This window comes from Mobula birostris, chromosome 16, assembly GCF_030028105.1.
Source record: "Mobula birostris isolate sMobBir1 chromosome 16, sMobBir1.hap1, whole genome shotgun sequence".
NCBI classification, from domain to species: Eukaryota; Metazoa; Chordata; class Chondrichthyes; order Myliobatiformes; family Myliobatidae; genus Mobula; species Mobula birostris.
The window spans coordinates 78200612-78219978 of NC_092385.1; the positions used below are offsets into that span (position 1 = coordinate 78200612).

At 44.6% G+C, this 19367-nt stretch overlaps 1 protein-coding gene across 10 annotated transcripts in view; it reads left to right on the forward strand.

The window, feature by feature from the left end:
• Positions 1-19367, forward strand: part of klhdc8b (kelch domain containing 8B) — a 152769-nt gene that overhangs the window by 19011 nt on the left and 114391 nt on the right. For 5 of the 10 annotated variants that reach the window (XM_072280924.1, XM_072280925.1, XM_072280916.1 and 2 more), the window contains exon 2: positions 2443-3212. In XM_072280924.1, coding sequence (XP_072137025.1) covers positions 2837-3212 — 376 coding nt within the window. In that variant the 5' untranslated portion in view covers positions 2443-2836. The remainder of the gene's footprint in view (positions 1-2442; positions 3213-19367) is intronic. The other 5 variants (XM_072280923.1, XM_072280917.1, XM_072280921.1 and 2 more) reach the window with 2 other exon arrangements.

Genomic DNA, 19367 nt, shown 5'->3' on the forward strand with positions numbered 1-19367 from the left:
TCAATCATCAGGCTCCTGAACCAGCATGGATAACTTCACTCATCTTAATTCTGAATCGATTCCATAACCTATGGACTCACTTTCAAGGACTAATGCAAGTTCTCAACGATTATTATTTATTTTTATTATTATTTGTTCTTTTTGTATTTGCACAACTTTTTATCTTTAACACATTGGTTGTTTGTCCGTCTATGTTTCTGTGCAGTTTTTCATTGATTCTAATGTGTTTCTTTGTATCTATTGTGAATACCTGCAAGAAACTGGATCTCAGGGTAGGATGTGGTGGCAACTGTGTACTTAGTTAATACAGTTATTTTGAACTTTGAACTGTTCAGGAAACTAATCAGTTCTGCATCCACCCAGTCAATCGATTTAGGAATTTTATAAATTTAGACCATGAGACCATAAGACAGAGGAACAGAATTAGGTCACTTGGTCCATTGAGTATTCTTCACCATTCGATCATGGCTCATTTACTTTTCCTCTGAACTTTGAAGAAAGCAGAGTTCAGGGAACGCCATGTCCTGCGTGTCCCCTCTGAGCAGACAGGGATGGAGAGAGGTGGAGGTAGTCAGTCCAGAAGTTCAAGAAACTCCCAAGAGCTGTTCAGTTCATTATATTGGCTGCTCTGTGCGATGTGGCCCATCATTATACTTTTTTCTTTCTGGGATCAATCAAAGGTTCACTTATTATCCAAGCATACTACTCTGAGATTCTTCTTCTCCAGATAGCCACAAAACCCAGAAAAAAAGGAATGGCAATATGATCATCAATCCCCTCCCCACAAACCTCCCCCACACGACACGGAACATGAACATTGACCCCCAAATACCCCTCTCCCTGCACAAAAAACACAACTCGAACATTGACCCCCAAACCCCCTTCCACCACACAAAATGCATAAAGAGCACCAGCCTGCAAGTCTCCCTCTCCCTGAACATCGACCCCCCCACAAGTCCCCCTCCCCCACACAAGAGAGCAAGGAAGAATGGGTGGCAAACAGGACATAAAAAACTATAAGACTGAAAAATATCCACAGTTCAAATCTATATCTGTTTCCAGAAGGCAGAAAACCTCTGTAGCAGCAGATGATCACACCAGCGATCAAAAGGCAGGCAGCTGGCGCTCATCTTCCGCATTCCCCTCCATGTTTCAATCTCCCTTGTCGCTTTAATTGGTGAAAAGGAGTTGAACATCGGCCCAACTCCTCCGCAGCTTTTCGCCTCTTGGAAACCTCTCAGAGACAGCAAAGCACTGGATCACCCAAACAATCTCCAAACTGCAAATCACAGGCTTCAACAGTTCCAGATACACATTCAAGACCAAAAAAAACAGACAGAAAAGACCGAAATGGAGCGAAATAAATAGTTTTGCGGTCTATCTTGAAGATGTCGACTGTGAGAGGGTTTGTATGCTGGCACCACCTTGACTGGATATGGGTCTTGTTGCCATTTTCCCAGTTCATTGCGTGTTAGACCGTTGCAGTCCTTCTGTTTCAAGAGCTCTCTCTGTGGTGGTAGGCAGAGGATAGAAGTCTAGCACATTTGGGTGGTAGTCCCATTACTACCACCAGGGTGGCAGTGCAGGAGCCTGAAGATGCACACTCAATGTTTTAGGAGTATCTTCTTCTCCTCTGCCATCAGTTTCTGAACAGTCCTTGGACCCACGGACACCACCTCGCTCCTTTACCCCCTTTATTTATTTTTGATATATTCTTAATTTAACTGATGGTGATTTCTTATGTTTTGTACTGTACTGCTGCTATAAAACAACAGATTTTGTGGCATTTATCAGTGATAATAAACCAGATTCAGGTCTGGTTCTAATATGCGACTTGGGCAAGAATGCTCAGGATCTGGCATTCCGATATACCTCCCGTCTTTGGTTTCCCTAGTGGTAAAGTTTGCCTGGCTTGGGAGGTGCTGTCAAAAAATCCCTCCTAAAAAGAAGCTGCTGAGTGAGTTGGTAGAACTGCCCCACTCCTTGAGTTTCTCAATCAATTTTGATCTCTTCTACATTCCCCTAGATTCAGTATTAATTCAGCACCATATGGTTAAGTATCTTGTACTGAATTATGTACTCGTATGCTAATATCATCTAAAGTTCACCCAGTTTGGACTGGTGGAAATAAAAAAAGACTGCAAATGTAGGAAGTTACAATAAGACCATTAAATATTGGAAAGACAGCCCGGCCTGCATCTGTGTTAGCTGTGTTTCTGTCCCCGTACATGCTGCCTATTCTGCTGAATACTTCCAGCATTTTCTGTTTTTATTTTGGATTGGTAAAAATTAGGTGATTAATTATAAATAAAAGTAGATTTAGACTCTACATCCAAATTCCTGATGAGTGCAAACCATACAGGAATTATATGTGTATGTTCTCAAAAATCGATAAGAAGATTATAGATTATCTAAAGCTATCTTTTGTTTTCTCTAAACTAGGAATCGAATCCTGATGAATACTTTTATTCCTTTTATGAAGGTTTAACCCAGAAGAAAATGGGATGATATCCAGTTCTGAGATGCAGGTTCCTTCTCTGTGCTCTTCTTTCCTCAAGTTGTTCACTTCCATGTCCTGCCCTTGGATTACCCATCAAAATAACCCACGAGGAATGTAGCCTGTATTACGCCGTGGGTATAACTGTAACAACAGAATACATTCTCATTTTTTTAATACATATTTACCTCTTTGAATTCCAGTATTGCTAAATCATCTGTCCAGTTTGTTCCTTTTAAAAATGTTTAATGGATGAGCTCCACGTTTAGTGCTCTGGAATTTAAAACTAAAGGCGCCTGATGTTCTTTGGGAGTTCAATGAGAACATATTATTGCAGATATGGCAGCGAGTGCTGTGAAGTCTCTGTACTGGGAATTGTTTCCACCAATGCCTACCAAGCGTGTGTACTGCACTCCAGTTTATCAGGATAGGCAATTGTTTGTCCTCGGAGGCTGCGGCGAGACAGGATTGCCTCTGGACAAAGTGGAAATGTTGGATGTTGTGAGTCAGAAGTGGACAGGGCTGCCTTCAATGCCGACACCGCGAGCGGGGGCAGCAGCAGTTATTTTGAACAAGCAAGTCCTCATCATTGGAGGCATGAATGAAGACCAGTGCCCCTTAGGATCAGTAGATATCTTTAACCTCGACGAAGGCAAATGGGAGAAAAGGACACCATTGGGACAACCTTCAATGGGAATAACAGCTGTCAAGAAAGGTATGCCAATTCATATTTCTCAGTCATACTTCAGCTTTCTTTTCAAGAGTTTTTGTGAACATGAACTCACAGCTAATTTAAGGGTAAAGTAGTAAAATAGATTCTGTATAGCAATAAATGAAGGAATATCTTATATAGTGTGCAATAATATAAATTAGAACACGGATTTAAATAGTTTTTATCTATTAAGATTCCATGATAATATATTTTAATGGAAATTTTATTTTCAAATTCCAGCATGAAATTGATGAACAATTTAAACTTCTGTCAAATGGTTCCTGAGTCTTCTCTTCTGACTTTGCTTGTTACATACTATGCTGTGTTTAGAAGTCTCTTGCTAAAATGCACTCTTCATTGAAAACTCATTCTGTCAATTTCTGCGAAATCATGAGTAGTGAAATTCATTGTTGCAAAAACATTTTATTGCTTTTTCTTGAAGCTATGTAAGAGAGAATCATGCTTTGATATCCCAGCATGCTTCTAATTTCAAAGTCAAGAATCTCCTGAACAACATGACTTTATGCTGCTGCTTAGCAACGAGCAGGACAGAGAAAGGGAACATCATGCGCCCGAGGAGATTATTGTCTGGCAGAATGAATGTAAAACATTTACATACAGTGGATTATGGCTAATTGGGATGCACTGGAACCACTACGTTTTGGCCCATTTAAGCGGCTGCCCCAATTAACTGAAGTTTAATGGAAATAGTTAAAAAGATATAAAACAGACAAACTGAGTGACAAATTATGTCTTTAAATGAAATACAGAACAAATTAGAACACTACCAATACTACTACAGTACTATAAAAGCATGTATTAGTTCCTGATAGTTATTGACAGAGGAATTCATCCAGTGGCCAGAATGAGCAAAATTGGAGCAGACGGTTCAGCTGTTGCAGGTAGTGGGCTGCCTTCATACAGTGCTGCTGCTGATTACATCTTCCAAATCTTCATTTTCATTATAACGTTCAAGATAATTGGTAGCTTCTTTAACTTCATCGCGGGTCTTAATTTGTCGAAGGAGTAAAATAATTTTCTTTTCACTCCTGGTCATTTCTGGCATCTCCAAACCTAAATGCTTGAAATCCCAGTGAGCAAAACAGTTCTGAACCGGCTTACTGCTTATTTCTCGACAACCGTCAGTGACCAAAATCACTGATAGTTGTCAGGAACACAAACACATGCAACTGGTGCTATTTAAAAAGTTTGCTTTAAGCATGGTGTAGCGTCTAATAGCTACACAAATGCTTGCAACTGATGCTGGTTAGAACCTGTTTGGCCACAGTCTCCTGTCCCAATTAAGCATTATAGTGTCCCAAATAAATAAAGGGCATCCTGGCAATGTTCTTGGTTAGTTTTTGTTCTTTAAGAGTTGTCCCAAATGAGCAGCTGCCCCATTTAACCAATGATCCAATTAGCAGGAATCGACTGCGTATGACTGAAGAAGAGTTAACATATGTAGGGTGTGAAATATGACATGAGGAGGGACACAGTACAATCCCAAACGTTAGTTCCTTTAAAACGACTAGAATGGGGTATGCAACAGGTAGCAGCTGAACTATCTTCAGTTTTCTGTTCCAGATCAAATCTTACCTTTCCAATCTGTTTCTTAGTTACAGAGAAGAAACAAGACATCATCAATGTGTTATAGTTGTTCTCCGTTGTTATTGTGTTAATTATTTACAGTGTTTAGTCAAGTTGGGTGAAAAACCCAGCTTAGACAATTTGGCATTCATCCTCTGTGTTTCACTCAGTTTGGACTATGAGAGTTCTGATGGATTCATCATATTGGGTATTGGCCTCTGATGATTTGAAAAAGTGAGAGCACACGCCCTATTACTGGAGTCATTCTGTTGCTATTGTTGGATTCGGGTGTTAGCCCTATTGTGTGAAACTAACCCAAGGTATTCAGTCTACTTCTCAACAGGTTTCTGCTGCTTGCAGTGATTCAACAGTAACCACAGATCGTCATGAGGGGAAATTCCTGATAGAGAAAGGCTTACTCACTTTATGACTGTGTAGCAGCACGTATTTGCAAAATTCATTATAGTTAAACATGATTTGGCAGGAGAATTCATAGAAATATTGGAAATGTTCAGTTGTCTGGTCACGAAGACAATTACATTTTATTAGGGTGCAGTGTCTATGTTGTTCGTTGGCTGAATCAGAAAACTGTAGCGGGACTGAAGTTGATTAAATCTAATCATTAGGTTATAGGGACGTTGTGTAGTCAGAGCACTATGTAAAATATGGCAAAGCTAGCTGAAAATTTGCATTTTTATATCATAATGGAGACATACTTTTCATGCTTTGTATTGGAACATAGCTCCAATCATAACTGAAATGTTAATATCGTTCTGATGTGATATGTTGTTAAATTATTTGTCTATATCTCATGCATTATAATTTTTTCATCTATACCATAATATACCAAATATAGAGCAAAGCTAAGAGTACAAATGAAAAAAAAAGATAACATTTGAGCCATCTGAATAAAACCAAAAGTAGATTTCTTTATGTTGCCGGAAAGGATTCCACAGAGTGGAAGTTTAATCTTGATATTTTCAGCAACTTGTTATCCTGATACTTATTGATTATTATGGTTATAAATTTACTGTTTCTTGCATGTGGTATATTTTATCAAAATATGATGACTTATTCTATTGTTAAATATCAGTTGATACAAATATTGAACAATTTCTTTCTTATCTGTTTAATGGTTTTAAATTGCTTGAGGCGGTAATGGATTTAGTATTTCTATTTACAGAAACAGTTGCAAGCATTAATCCTTGAGGCCAATACAGAGCAACAGATTGAGCATTATGTCTAATATGACTGGACAACAAAGATTTTGCTTCCTTTTGGTGTATCTTATGAACCCTGGGCTACTGATCATGAAAATCACCATGGAATTTCCCTATCACACACCATTTTAAAATAAACTTACGTTTATTATCTCAATTCATAATTGAAGTCAATGAACATGTTGCCTACAATGTAAGCTGGAAAGTTTCCTATCTTGTCCGGGCATGCTTGGGCATGCTTAGGCAGCATGGCTGCTGCATGACAGGACAGGTTTTAGTAATAATTATTGAGTTCAGGACTGTAAGGATGGAATTTGCTATCACCAGGCACAAAAATTTCTGTGAAGGATTTTGATATTTGAGACAGATGCTTCCCAGAATAACTGCTGCCAAGGTTAAGGAAAACATTTTTGTTGGTCCACAAATCAAACAGGTCATCAATGACAGGCAATTTGAAGAATTTCTAGTGGGACTGGAGAAAATCACATGGAAGGCATTCAAGGAAGTTGAAATTTTTCTCGGTATCTACAGAGCACCAAACTACATGCAGCTGGTTGAAAGCATGCTTCAAGCATATAATAAATAATAATAAAGGCATCTGTTAGTCTTGCGAGACCATGGATCTGCACCTGGAAAGTCTTCACTCTCCAGGGCGCAGGCCTGGGCAAGGTTGTATGGAAGACCAGCAGTTGCCCATGCTGCAAGTCGCTCCTCTCCATGACACCAATGTTGCACAAGGGAAGGGTATTAGGACCCATACAGCTTGGCACCAGTGTCGTCGCAGAGCAATGTGTGATTAAGTGCCTTTCTCAGGGACATATCACGTTCCCTCGGCTGGGGCTCGAACTCACGACCTTCAGATAGCTAGTCCAATGCCTTAACCACTTGGCCTCAAGTTTATAAAACCATGAAATGCAACATGTCACTGAAGGTTCATTTTTTGCATTCCCATTTCGACTTGTTCCCTGCAAATCTCAGTGCTGTTAGCGACGAGCATGGTGAAAGGTTTCACCAGGACATTGTGGTCATGGAGAAAGGATACCTGGGCAACTGGAATCCATCAATGCTGGTGAATATATTGTTGGACACTTAAGCGAGAAGCTTCAGACACTGAGAACAAATGAAAATCATTAACAAAATATTTTTAACTTAGTTGAACTATTGCAAAGTATCAGCACCATAATGCAATTAAACACATTATATTCAATATAAGTTAATTTGTTGTTTTTCCAAATTCCTATGTGATACAAGTAGTCTGAAATTATATTTGTGTTCATCTTCAAGCAGTCTATCATAAACAAATAATTTCTGAGGAAGCAACACTTTTGAATAAATTTGTTGTCCAGTGTATTTATCGGCGCAAGACTTGGTAAAAGCCATGGAGGAATCTCATGCCACTTGACCTGAATATTTTCCTACAGAGTAAAGCACAGCACCTCTTCCTGCACCATCTGGGTACAGCACTGTTTGTCATAGTCCGGTCCGTGAAGTCCATATTCCGGTTCACGGTCCGGTTCATTGATCCTTGCTCCAGGTTTTCCTGTCTACCCTGTTTCTGTTCTTGTTGAGCTCTAACTCTAATTGAGGCAGCTGATGCTACTTGGGGCTGGCTGCTTAAATACCTTCAGAGACCAGGGTGTGGTGGCTGGATTGTTCTTGTCCTTACTCCTTGGATCCCTTCCTCTGCCTTCTTCACCTGAGGCCCTGCCTTGTCTTGCCGGTAACTCTCGCCTCACCTGAAGTTCTTGTCTTGTCTTGCTTTGCCAGTAGCCTTGCCTTGTCTTGCTGTCTGGTCCTGGAGCCACCCTGTAGCTAGCTCTCTTCCTGTCCCTTGCCTCCGCCCAGGTAAGCCAGGCCGTCTTGCCGTTACCTGGGGTTGGTTCTGTCCCTTCCTGTCTCTTGCCTCTGTCGGGTGGTGATCCGTGCCCTGCCCAGGTGATCCGAGCCCTGCCCAGAAGGAGCCTGCCAAGCCTCGCCTCGCCTCGCCCCAAGTCTGCAGCCTCCAGCCTCGCCTCGCCTCTAGTCTGCAGCCTCCAGCCTCCAGTCTCGCCTCTAGTCTGCAGCCTCCAGCCTCCAGTCTCGCCTCTAGTCTGCAGCCTCCAGCCTCCAGTCTCGCCTCTAGTCTGCAGCCTCCAGCCTCCAGCCTCGCCTCTAGTCTGCAGCCTCCAGCCTCCAGTCTCGCCTCTAGTCTGCAGCCTCCAGCCTCCAGTCTCGCCTCTAGTCTGCAGCCTCCAGCCTCCAGTCTCGCCTCTAGTCTGCAGCCTCCAGCCTCCAGTCTCGCCTCTAGTCTGCAGCCTCCAGCCTCCAGTCTCGCCTCTAGTCTGCAGCCTCCAGCCTCCAGTCTCGCCTCTAGTCTGCAGCCTCCAGCCTCCAGTCTCGCCTCTAGTCTGCAGCCTCCAGCCTCCAGTCTCGCCTCTAGTCTGCAGCCTCCAGCCTCCAGTCTCGCCTCTAGTCTGCAGCCTCCAGCCTCGCCTCGCCTCTAGTCTGCAGCCTCCAGCCTCCAGCCTCGCCCCAAGTCTGCAGCCTCCAGCCTCGCCTCGCCTCTAGTCTGCAGCCTCCAGCCTCCAGTCTCGCCTCTAGTCTGCAGCCTCCAGCCTCCAGTCTCGCCTCTAGTCTGCAGCCTCCAGCCTCCAGTCTCGCCTCTAGTCTGCAGCCTCCAGCCTCCAGTCTCGCCTCTAGTCTGCAGCCTCCAGCCTCCAGTCTCGCCTCTAGTCTGCAGCCTCCAGCCTCCAGTCTCGCCTCTAGTCTGCAGCCTCCAGCCTCCAGTCTCGCCTCTAGTCTGCAGCCTCCAGCCTCCAGTCTCGCCTCTAGTCTGCAGCCTCCAGCCTCCAGTCTCGCCTCTAGTCTGCAGCCTCCAGCCTCCAGTCTCGCCTCTAGTCTGCAGCCTCCAGCCTCCAGTCTCGCCTCTAGTCTGCAGCCTCCAGCCTCCAGTCTCGCCTCTAGTCTGCAGCCTCCAGCCTCGCCTCGCCTCTAGTCTGCAGCCTCCAGCCTCCAGCCTCGCCCCAAGTCTGCAGCCTCCAGCCTCGCCTCTAGTCTGCAGCCTCCAGCCTCCAGTCTCGCCTCTAGTCTGCAGCCTCCAGCCTCCAGTCTCGCCTCTAGTCTGCAGCCTCCAGCCTCCAGTCTCGCCTCTAGTCTGCAGCCTCCAGCCTCCAGTCTCGCCTCTAGTCTGCAGCCTCCAGCCTCCAGTCTCGCCTCTAGTCTGCAGCCTCCAGCCTCCAGCCTCGCCCCAAGTCTGCAGCCTCCAGCCTCGCCTCGCCTCTAGTCTGCAGCCTCCAGCCTCCAGTCTCGCCTCTAGTCTGCAGCCTCCAGCCTCCAGTCTCGCCTCTAGTCTGCAGCCTCCAGCCTCCAGTCTCGCCTCTAGTCTGCAGCCTCCAGCCTCCAGTCTCGCCTCTAGTCTGCAGCCTCCAGCCTCCAGTCTCGCCTCTAGTCTGCAGCCTCCAGCCTCCAGTCTCGCCTCTAGTCTGCAGCCTCCAGCCTCCAGTCTCGCCTCTAGTCTGCAGCCTCCAGCCTCCAGTCTCGCCTCTAGTCTGCAGCCTCCAGCCTCCAGTCTCGCCTCTAGTCTGCAGCCTCCAGCCTCCAGCCTCGCCCCAAGTCTGCAGCCTCCAGCCTCCAGTCTCACCTCTAGTCTGCAGCCTCCAGCCTCCAGCCTCGCCCCAAGTCTGCAGCCTCCAGCCTCGCCTCGCCTCTAGTCTGCAGCCTCCAGCCTCCAGTCTCGCCTCTAGTCTGCAGCCTCCAGCCTCCAGTCTCGCCTCTAGTCTGCAGCCTCCAGCCTCCAGTCTCGCCTCTAGTCTGCAGCCTCCAGCCTCCAGTCTCGCCTCTAGTCTGCAGCCTCCAGCCTCCAGTCTCGCCTCTAGTCTGCAGCCTCCAGCCTCCAGTCTCGCCTCTAGTCTGCAGCCTCCAGCCTCCAGTCTCGCCTCTAGTCTGCAGCCTCCAGCCTCCAGTCTCGCCTCTAGTCTGCAGCCTCCAGCCTCCAGTCTCGCCTCTAGTCTGCAGCCTCCAGCCTCCAGTCTCGCCTCTAGTCTGCAGCCTCCAGCCTCCAGTCTCGCCTCTAGTCTGCAGCCTCCAGCCTCCAGTCTCGCCTCTTGTCTGCAGCCTCCAGCCTCCAGTCTCGCCTCTAGTCTGCAGCCTCCAGCCTCCAGTCTCGCCTCTAGTCTGCAGCCTCCAGCCTCCAGTCTCGCCTCTAGTCTGCAGCCTCCAGCCTCCAGTCTCGCCTCTAGTCTGCAGCCTCCAGCCTCCAGTCTCGCCTCTAGTCTGCAGCCTCCAGCCTCCAGTCTCGCCTCTAGTCTGCAGCCTCCAGCCTCCAGCCTCGCCTCTAGTCTGCAGCCTCCAGCCTCCAGTCTCGCCTCTAGTCTGCAGTCTCCAGCCTCCTGCCTCGCCTCTAGTCTGCAGCCTCCAGCCTCCAGTCTCGCCTCTAGTCTGCAGTCTCCAGCCTCCTGCCAAGCCTCGCCTCGTCCCTTGCCTAGCCTCAAGCCTGAAGACTCCAGCCTCTAACCTCTAGCCTCTTGCCAAGCCAAGCCTAGTCTCTAGCCTCTAGCCTCTTGCCAACCCAAGCCAAGCCAAGTCTCTAGCTTCTAGCCTGAAGACTCCAGCCTCGTCCTGCCTGCCTGCCAAGCCTGATCCTTGCCTAGTTCTGGGGTCCGAGCCAGAGGCAAGACCCAGGTACTGGGTCCTTGTCCAGTCCCTGGCTCAGAGTCCAAACCCGGGCTCCTAGCTCTCTTGTTCAGTCCTGTTCCAGGTTCCTAGTTTTCCTGTCCATGTCCTTGCCATCGCCCTGTATCCTAGTCCCGTCCCTAGCACTTCAGTGTCTGTGTCTTGCACTTGGGTCCGTTCCCAGCCAGTGCCCTTATGACACTGTTATTTTATGCCCTTCACCATTCTTTGAGAGGGATGAATCACTTCATTCCTTCAGTATTTTATTTAATGTCATTTGCTACCCCCAAGCTATAGCTTTGCAGTGCCAGTCCCAGTGTGTCTCAGACCAAAATTTTGCTTTCACTATTTCAACAGTCTCCTTTTTGTATACCATGCACTATGAAAATAGTGTGGGTTAAAACCTATTTGCTTAAATCCAATCTACCCTTAAAGTGCAATTCATCGATAATCACACTAAGCTTCTGTGAAATTCACCCATTTCCAGTTTGGTTGGTCTCCAGCAGATGCGATGGGCCGAATGGCTAAATCTGCTCCTTTGTCATAGTTGATGCCATTTGGGGAAAAGGAATTTGGAAAAATACAGTGTAAATTAATCCTGTTTATGTCTTTGATTTGAATTGGAATAATATACAAACATATCTTTATTCGTACAGTAAAGATGCTATCAGCACAATTTATCATTGATTTGGCAATAATTAACAGTGACACAGATCATATTCCAACTGACCTGAATAGCAGCAGTGTAATAAAGATGTCTTCCGCAGCAACACCATGGTTAGCGGTGGATGTTACAGCAAGTGCATGCCAATAGGAAAGGCTGATGAACTGATGAAAGAACTCATTAGCCTCCCCCAAGTCAGTAACTGAAAGCAATGCATGGCTATTCCAGGATGCTTGGCTGAGGTCTAACTAGGAATTGTGATCTGCAGAGAAAATAGAAATCTTACTCCATCAATTGCACAGTGTTGCCAATGTCCATTAAAAGCCATTTCTTTAGTCTTCCCCGTGCATTTCCAATTTTAAATCCTGATCAAACAGTTCACCAAGTCTCTCATGAATTATTCATTCCATTTGTACTTTCTCCTTTTCAGAACCTATGGAGCTTTCAGTAGGGTAGGGACAGGCAACAGCTTTCAGGCTTAAGGCCAATTTATACTTCTGCGTCAAATCAATGCCGTAGGTATGACATAGCCGCGTACCCTACGCCATACCCTACGCCATAGCCTGACGTGCACCTCCCCAAAAATGTAACTATGTGTTGCGGCGACGCAGACCGCATCAACTGTGATTGGTCCGCTCGGTAGCATCGCATCTCCTCCTACACTGCAATAGCTTCCCATTGGGCGACTGAAGGGCAGGGAAGGAACTCTGGCTGCAATGCTTTCCATAAAGCTTTACAGACCTCCGAAATTATGGAGGACCCTGTGCCTGACGCCAGTTTGTAGCTAGCTGCTACAGCCTGTTGACTTCCACCTGAAGCTAAAATTCGAATGGTGATTGCCGGTCTCTGAGTGTACTGATGCGAAATAAATGGTTGGAGATGATGAACCAAATCGTTAAATCTACCTGCCGACATCCAAAAATATTTGAAATGCATTTCCTTGTCCATGTCTCTCAGTGGCCAGACAAGCACAGAAAATTCACCCTCCTTCAGTTTCAGTCGCCATTGTTTGAAGTTTGAGTTTCTTCATGTTGAATTTCAACACCAAGAAACTCAACACAGTGGCGTAGAAACCCCACTGTCAACTATCGTTTTGGCGGTGAATTGCAGAGTGACGCAGACACAGCAACACACAAGTATAAATGCTCACAACGGCGTAGGCCACTTGTGTAGGCTACGGCGTAGGCTACTGTGCAGAAATATAAATCAGCCTTTAGCCTGGAAGTAGGTCATCCTTAAGAAGTGCTGTTAGCACTCAGTGGCCACTTTATTAGGTATACCTGCATATATATTTCTCATTAATACAAATATCTAATCACCCAATGATGTGGCAGCAACTCAATGCATAAAAGCATGCAGACATGGTCAAGAGGGTCAGGTTTTGTTAAGACCAAACATCAGAATGGGGAAGAAATGTGATCCAAGTGCCTTTGAATGATTGTTGGTGTCAGACATAGTAGTTTGAGTATCTTAGAAACTGCTGATTTCTTTGATTTTCCCGCCAACTGCCTTGAGGGTTTACAGAGATGGGTACAAGAGAGAAAGCAAACGTCTATGAGCAGCATTTCTGTGTGTGAAAATGTTTTGTTAATGAATGAGGTTAGCGGTTCAAGCTGACAGTAAGTTAAATAACCACACATTACAACAGAGGTGTGCAGAAGAACACCTCTGAACACACAGCTCATTGAACTGTGAAGCGGATGGGCTACAGGAGCAGAGGACCATACTGGGCTCCACTCCTGCACCTAACCAAGCGGCCACCGAGTGTAATTCTGCTATTGCAAGATATACCAGGCGCAGAGATCAACATTAGCAGTAATCGAATTGATCTTCAGGTTTTGAAAATGTTCTTCAGGTAATGTGAGTCCTGACTTGATATGTTTAATTGGACTGTCAGTCAGTAGATTTTTCAGAACCTTAGAGTCAAGTATTGTAACACTTATGTGAAGTAGGATTTAAAAGTGAATCTTCATCAAGAACTAAATGTGTATTAGCTGCCTTGCTTATAAACATGCCAAGCAAGCAGATTGGGGTGCCACTGTAGCATAGTATTACCGTGACGCTGTAACATTTGGAGTTCTGAATCGAGCCTTTGTGCGTCTGTCCCAATGGAATGCCTGGGCCTTCCAGTCTCCCCCACACTCCAAAGGGTAAGTTAACTGCTCATTGTAAATTGTCCCATAACTAGATTAGGGTTAAATCGAGGTTGTCGGTGATTCTGGGTGGTGCAGCTTGAAGGGTCTATTTGGCACTGTATCTCTAAATAAAGAAATAAAGTAAACATGCACGAAAGTTAACATTACATTGCCATCATTTGTATCAAAATGTTTGCAATCTATAATACCTAAATATCCACCTGACCCCATCCCTGCAAACCTATATTTGCCAGTGGTTGCTTTCTTAGAAACAGGTCTCCTTTCATCAGAAGCACACTTCTCTTTTGAGTGTAGACTCCAGCCTACAAAATCTTGGTAAATGTGAAAAATAAATCATTATACAATTCACCAAACAACCTCCTGTGTGATGTCCACTATCTCGTTATAAGTAGTATCCCCACTACATTAAGAAAGCTTGCAACAACTGCAAGGCATCTTTGTTTGTTTGTCGTGGGCGGTATGCATTGATGTAGAGTTTCAGTGACCCGTTGAAAAAGATGGACTAATTTAATGTCTGACTCACTCCTTTTCTTGTTGTAGTGCTGCATCTCAGGAACATATTCTGTTTGCTGTGATTTATCCACTGACATATACAGGGTGCATGCATATAAATTCAAAAAAAAAATCAATTGACTTACATAAAATTCTTTATTTCTAATGCTGTTTGCTTTTAGTGTTGCATAAAATTTAACATGTAGTTCATGTAATTGTGCAATTCATAGATTCTTTTTTGTTGCCCTTCACTAAGGGAAGTAATGATGTTAGAGCTAACAGCAAAACATCCTCTATTGCAGGGAACCGTCACTCAACTAACTGCAGTGACTGGTACAATAATATATCAAATGTTGTATCACAGGTCTTCAGGCTAGTCTCACACTTACCCATACACCTCTGAGAAGCAGGCATTAGTTTCTTTCTATTGCTGTGGTAACTGCTGCACATGAGGATTTCTGCTCCCTGTTGGCCCATGCTCACCTTCCTGACTGATGGTACCACATGCAAAAGGTTGGAGGAACTCAGTAGGTCAGGCAGCACCTATGATGCAGGATCTTGCCCCGAAACATCAATTGCTTATTCCTTTCCATAGGTGCTGCCTGACTTCCTGAGTTCCTCCAGCTTTTTATATGTGTTGAACAGGATCTTCAGAATCTTTGTATTCTTGATGATGGCTTTGTGTTGAACACTTACTCTCTTTTATTTGTACTCTAACTGGTGAAAATTATCCTGATGAACCTGTAAATGCCAGGGATGAAATATTTTTTTGCCCTTCAGTGGATTCATTCTGGTATTTGTAAAATTTTGTCATGTCCTGTACCTGTTGGCTTACGACATATACATCCTCCTTGCTATTTCCATTTTCTCTGACATTCATCAAATATTCAGAAGAAAAGCAGAACAAAAATAAGTACAGAATTTTTGATAAAACCAGCACAATACTTTACATCCCATGTGTAAAATCTCTTGTTCGTCGAAGACTGAAATGTGGAAAGGAAATCCTTTACTCACAAGACTTTCTTCATCCTTGGGACATGGGTATCACTCAGAAAGTCACGTATTGTGCCTCATCCCTTTATTTCCCCTTCAACTACTGCAGTCTGCATGCTGAAGACACTTCCTTCCTGTGATGAGGGAGAGAATTTCAATGGTTAAGCCCGGCAACTCCTTCTGTTGTTTCATCTTCTGCCTCTAGCATTGCAAGCTCCTTCTCCTTCCTCATCCACCTGGACATTTAAGTTCTACATATTTAAATATACCCAGGAAATAGACAATCAATACAAAATGATTTTGTTTCTTTGGTTCTCATAATATTAACTATAATGAGTTCCACTCCGTGTTTGAAGGCTAGTGATGTGAACATGCAACCCTCCCCCCAGATCAGCGAGACTACCAGCTTGTTGTGTTCCGGGATTTGAGGTCCACCTGGGCAGGAGGGGCGAGAGCCGATGAACTCCTTGGCCCTGTACGTGAATCAGCCATTCCACAGTCCTAGGCCTGGGTTTTGGGTTACATCATCGGCAAGAGTGCTGAGTTTGAGACCTGGAATTTGGGGTCCCGATATCAGCGAGTCCTGGGGTTGTTACTGAAGGTGTGGAATTTGAGGGCCTGGGTGTGCCAGAGACCCACTGTTTGTGTGCCCAATACTCCACTGGAGATTGGTGACCAGAAAGCAGCCTATACTGGGTTGTAGGACTGTCTGTACGTGAGAGTGGTTGTATGGGCAGGAAGGAGGAAAGGGGCTCGTTTTGCTGTTGTTGTTGTTTCTATTGAATATTGTGGGCATACGCTGTTGGTGTCAATGCACGAGACACTTGTGAGCTGCCCCAAGCACGTCCCATCCCAAGGTTGTTAGCACAAACTGTGCTTTTCACTGAATGTTTCCATGTACATGGATAAATAAATGAAGCTAAATCAGGATATGACCAGCCTCACACTTTTGATAAATTTTCTTCAATTGCTTACATTCTACAAGGAGGAACTGAGCTTGGCCACGCACAATATGAGATACGTACGCTTCATTCTGACTGAAGTTCAGAAGAATACACAAATATATGCTTGCTGACTTGTGATAATTACAACCTTAAAATGAAAGGGTGACCTCTGATTGCACATCGAGTGAGAAGATGTGTCTGTACACCTGAGAAATTATGTTAATTTAAGATCTTGTGAGATCATGTGCTGGTCACCTCACTACAGGAAGGATGTGGAAGCCATAGAGAGGGTGCAGAGGAGATTTACAAGGATTTTGCCTGGATTGGGGAGCATACCTTATGAGAATAGGTTGAGTGAACTTGGCCTTTTCTCCTTGGAGTGATGGAGGATGAGAAGTGACCTGATAGAGGTGTATAAAATGATGAGAGGGATTGATCATGTGGATAGCCAGAGGCTTTTTCCCAGGGCTGAAATGGTTGCCACAAGAGGACACAGGTTTAAGGTGCTGGGGAGTAGGTACAGAGGAGATGTCAGGTGCAAGTTTTTTACTCGGAGAGTGGTGAGTGCATGGAATTGGCTGCCGGCAACGGTGGTGGAAGCAGATACAACAGGTCTTTTAAGAGACTGTTGGATAGGTACATGCAGCTTAGAAAAATAGAGGGCTATAGACAAGTCTAGTAATTTCTAAGGTAGGAACGTGTTCGGCATAACTTTGTGGGCTGAAGAGCCTGTATTGTGCTATAGGTTTTCTATGTTTCTGTGTTTCTAATATAGAATCTTTTCCTCAAGGCAACATCAGGCAATGGGCAAGGAATCAGAATAATTACAAAATTATTTCTGTAGTATTATCCACCACTGATAAAGAATGATTGTGTTTGAAATGCTCTCATTGTCACCAACAAGTAGATGAACTGTATTATATTTCACAGCTTCACTTCTGCCAGGAAATAGTATTGCCCAGGCACTCGAGGAGGATTACTCATGCTCTAAAGTGTGCTGCTTTAGCTCTTAATTTAAACAAATGCCTTAATAATTTTTGAGTTTAAACATAGCAGTCTGCTAGTGAGATACAGTACATCTTGTAAAATTGGTGCACATATGTTGCACACTTCCTTCAAAACCATGGTGACAGGGTTGTCTAACATCATCAGACAGAATGTGTAAAAAGCATGAAAGCTTATTAAATGGTGTTTGATTTAGATCAGTTCCACATGCCACACAGGCAATTCGAACATTCACTGGGAAGCGAGAGATGAACATGGTTCTCATTCTTTGTGACATTTTCAGACCAAGGATTGAAACATTGAAAACAAGCAGCTTATGAAGGGAATAATAGTCGTTTAAACATTTTGCCAAGGGAATATCAGTATTTGGTTGCATTAGATAGAAAAGTGAAGAGTCACATTTATATTACATTTGTCACAATACTTTTGTATTGTCCAAAGTAACTTAGTGTCCAATAAAACTCTTCAGAAGTATTTTATTGTATTGTGAGAATTGCAACAGTCTATTTGAATTGAACTGAATGATTTTTATTGTCATTGTACATAGTTACAATGAAACGCTGTTTGGCTTCCTCTCAGGCAATTAAATAAAGTGGTAAATAAAAACAAGACTAATGGAAAAACAGTATTAAATAGATAAGCAGCAGAAAATAAGCTGCAGCAGCACCAGAGTATCACAGTAATGCACAAAGTGCCACTAGTGCAAGTATTTGAGTCCATGTGTGTGCTCACAGTTTCAGTCATTGTTCTGTGGGAGTGGTGTGATGGAGGCCACAGCTCTGGGATAGAAGCTGTTCCTCAGTCTATTTGTTCTGGCTTTTAGTGTCCTGATCCTTTTGTTGGACGGCAGCGGGTCAAACAGGGAGTGGCTGGGGTGTGTGGTGTCTCTGGTTATGCTGATTGCTTTCCTCCTGAGTCTGCTGGAATAGACGGTGTCCAGTCCTGGGAGCTCCATCCTGACAATTCGCTGGGCTGCCTTCACCACGCGATGCAGGTCTTGTCGCTTAGCGGCTGTGTAGCTGGCACACCACTGTGGTGCTGTTGGTCAGGATGGTTTCAATTGTGCTTCTGTAGAAGTTAAGCAACAGCTTCTGTGGGAGTTTGGCCTGTTTCAGCTTTCTGAATACTGTAGAATCTCATAAGCAGGCATCTGATTAAGATCAGCTCATTAATTTAACAATATTAAAGGATAAATATTGGCCCTTGTTGGCCCTTGTTTTTTGATATTGCGCCAATATTGAGTTGCTCAGGTTAATGTTTTATTTGAAAACTCACTCCTCTGAGGGAGATGAGTTGTGTTCATGCTGAAAACTCAAACGTCTGGGGGAGATGAGTTGTGTTCGTGCTGAAAACACTCCTCTGAGGGAGATGAATATAGAATAGAATATAGAATAGTACAGCACAGTACAGGCCCTTCGGCCCACAATGTTGTGCCGACCCTCAAACCCTGCCTCCCATATAAGCCCCCACCTTAAATTCCTCCATATACCTGTCTAGTAGTCTCTTAAACTTCACTAGTGTATCTGCCTCCACCACTGACTCAGGCAGTGCATTCCACGTACCAACCACTCTCTGAGTAAAAAACATTCCTCTAATATCCCCCTTGAACTTCCCACCCCTTACCTTAAAGCCATGTCCTCTTGTATTGAGCAGTGGTGCCCTGGGGAAGAGGCACTGGCTATCCACTCTATCTATTCCTCTTATTATCTTGTACACCTCTATCATGTCTCCTCTCATCCTCCTTCTCTCCAAAGAGTAAAGCCCTAGCTCCCTTAATCTCTGATCATAATGCATACTCTCTAAACCAGGCAGCATCCTAGTAAATCTCCTCTGTACCCTTTCCAATGCTTCCACATCCTTCCTATAGTGAGGCGACTAGAACTGGACACAGTACTCCAAGTGTGGCCTAACCAGAGTTTTATAGAGCTGCATCATTACATTGCGACTCTTAAACTCTATCCCTCGACTTATGAAAGCTAACACCCCATAAGCTTTCTTAACTACCCTATCCACCTGTGAGGCAAATTTCAGGGATCTGTGGACATGTACCCCCAGATCCCTCTGCTCCTCCACACTACCAAGTATCTTGCCATTTACTTTGTACTCTGCCTTGGAGTTTGTCCTTCCAAAGTGTACCACCTCACACTTCTCCGGGTTGAACTCCATCTGCCACTTCTCAGCCCACTTCTGCATCCTATCAATGTCTCTCTGCAATCTTTGACAATCCTCTACACTATCTACAACACCACTAACCTTTGTGTCATCTGCAAACTTGCCAACCCACCCTTCTATCCCCACATCCAGGTCGTTAATAAAAATCACGAAAAGTAGAGGTCCCAGAACAGATCCTTGTGGGACACCACTAGTCACAATTCTCCAATCTGAATGTACTCCCTCCACCATGACCCTCTGCCTTCTGCAGACAAGCCAATTCTGAATCCACCTGG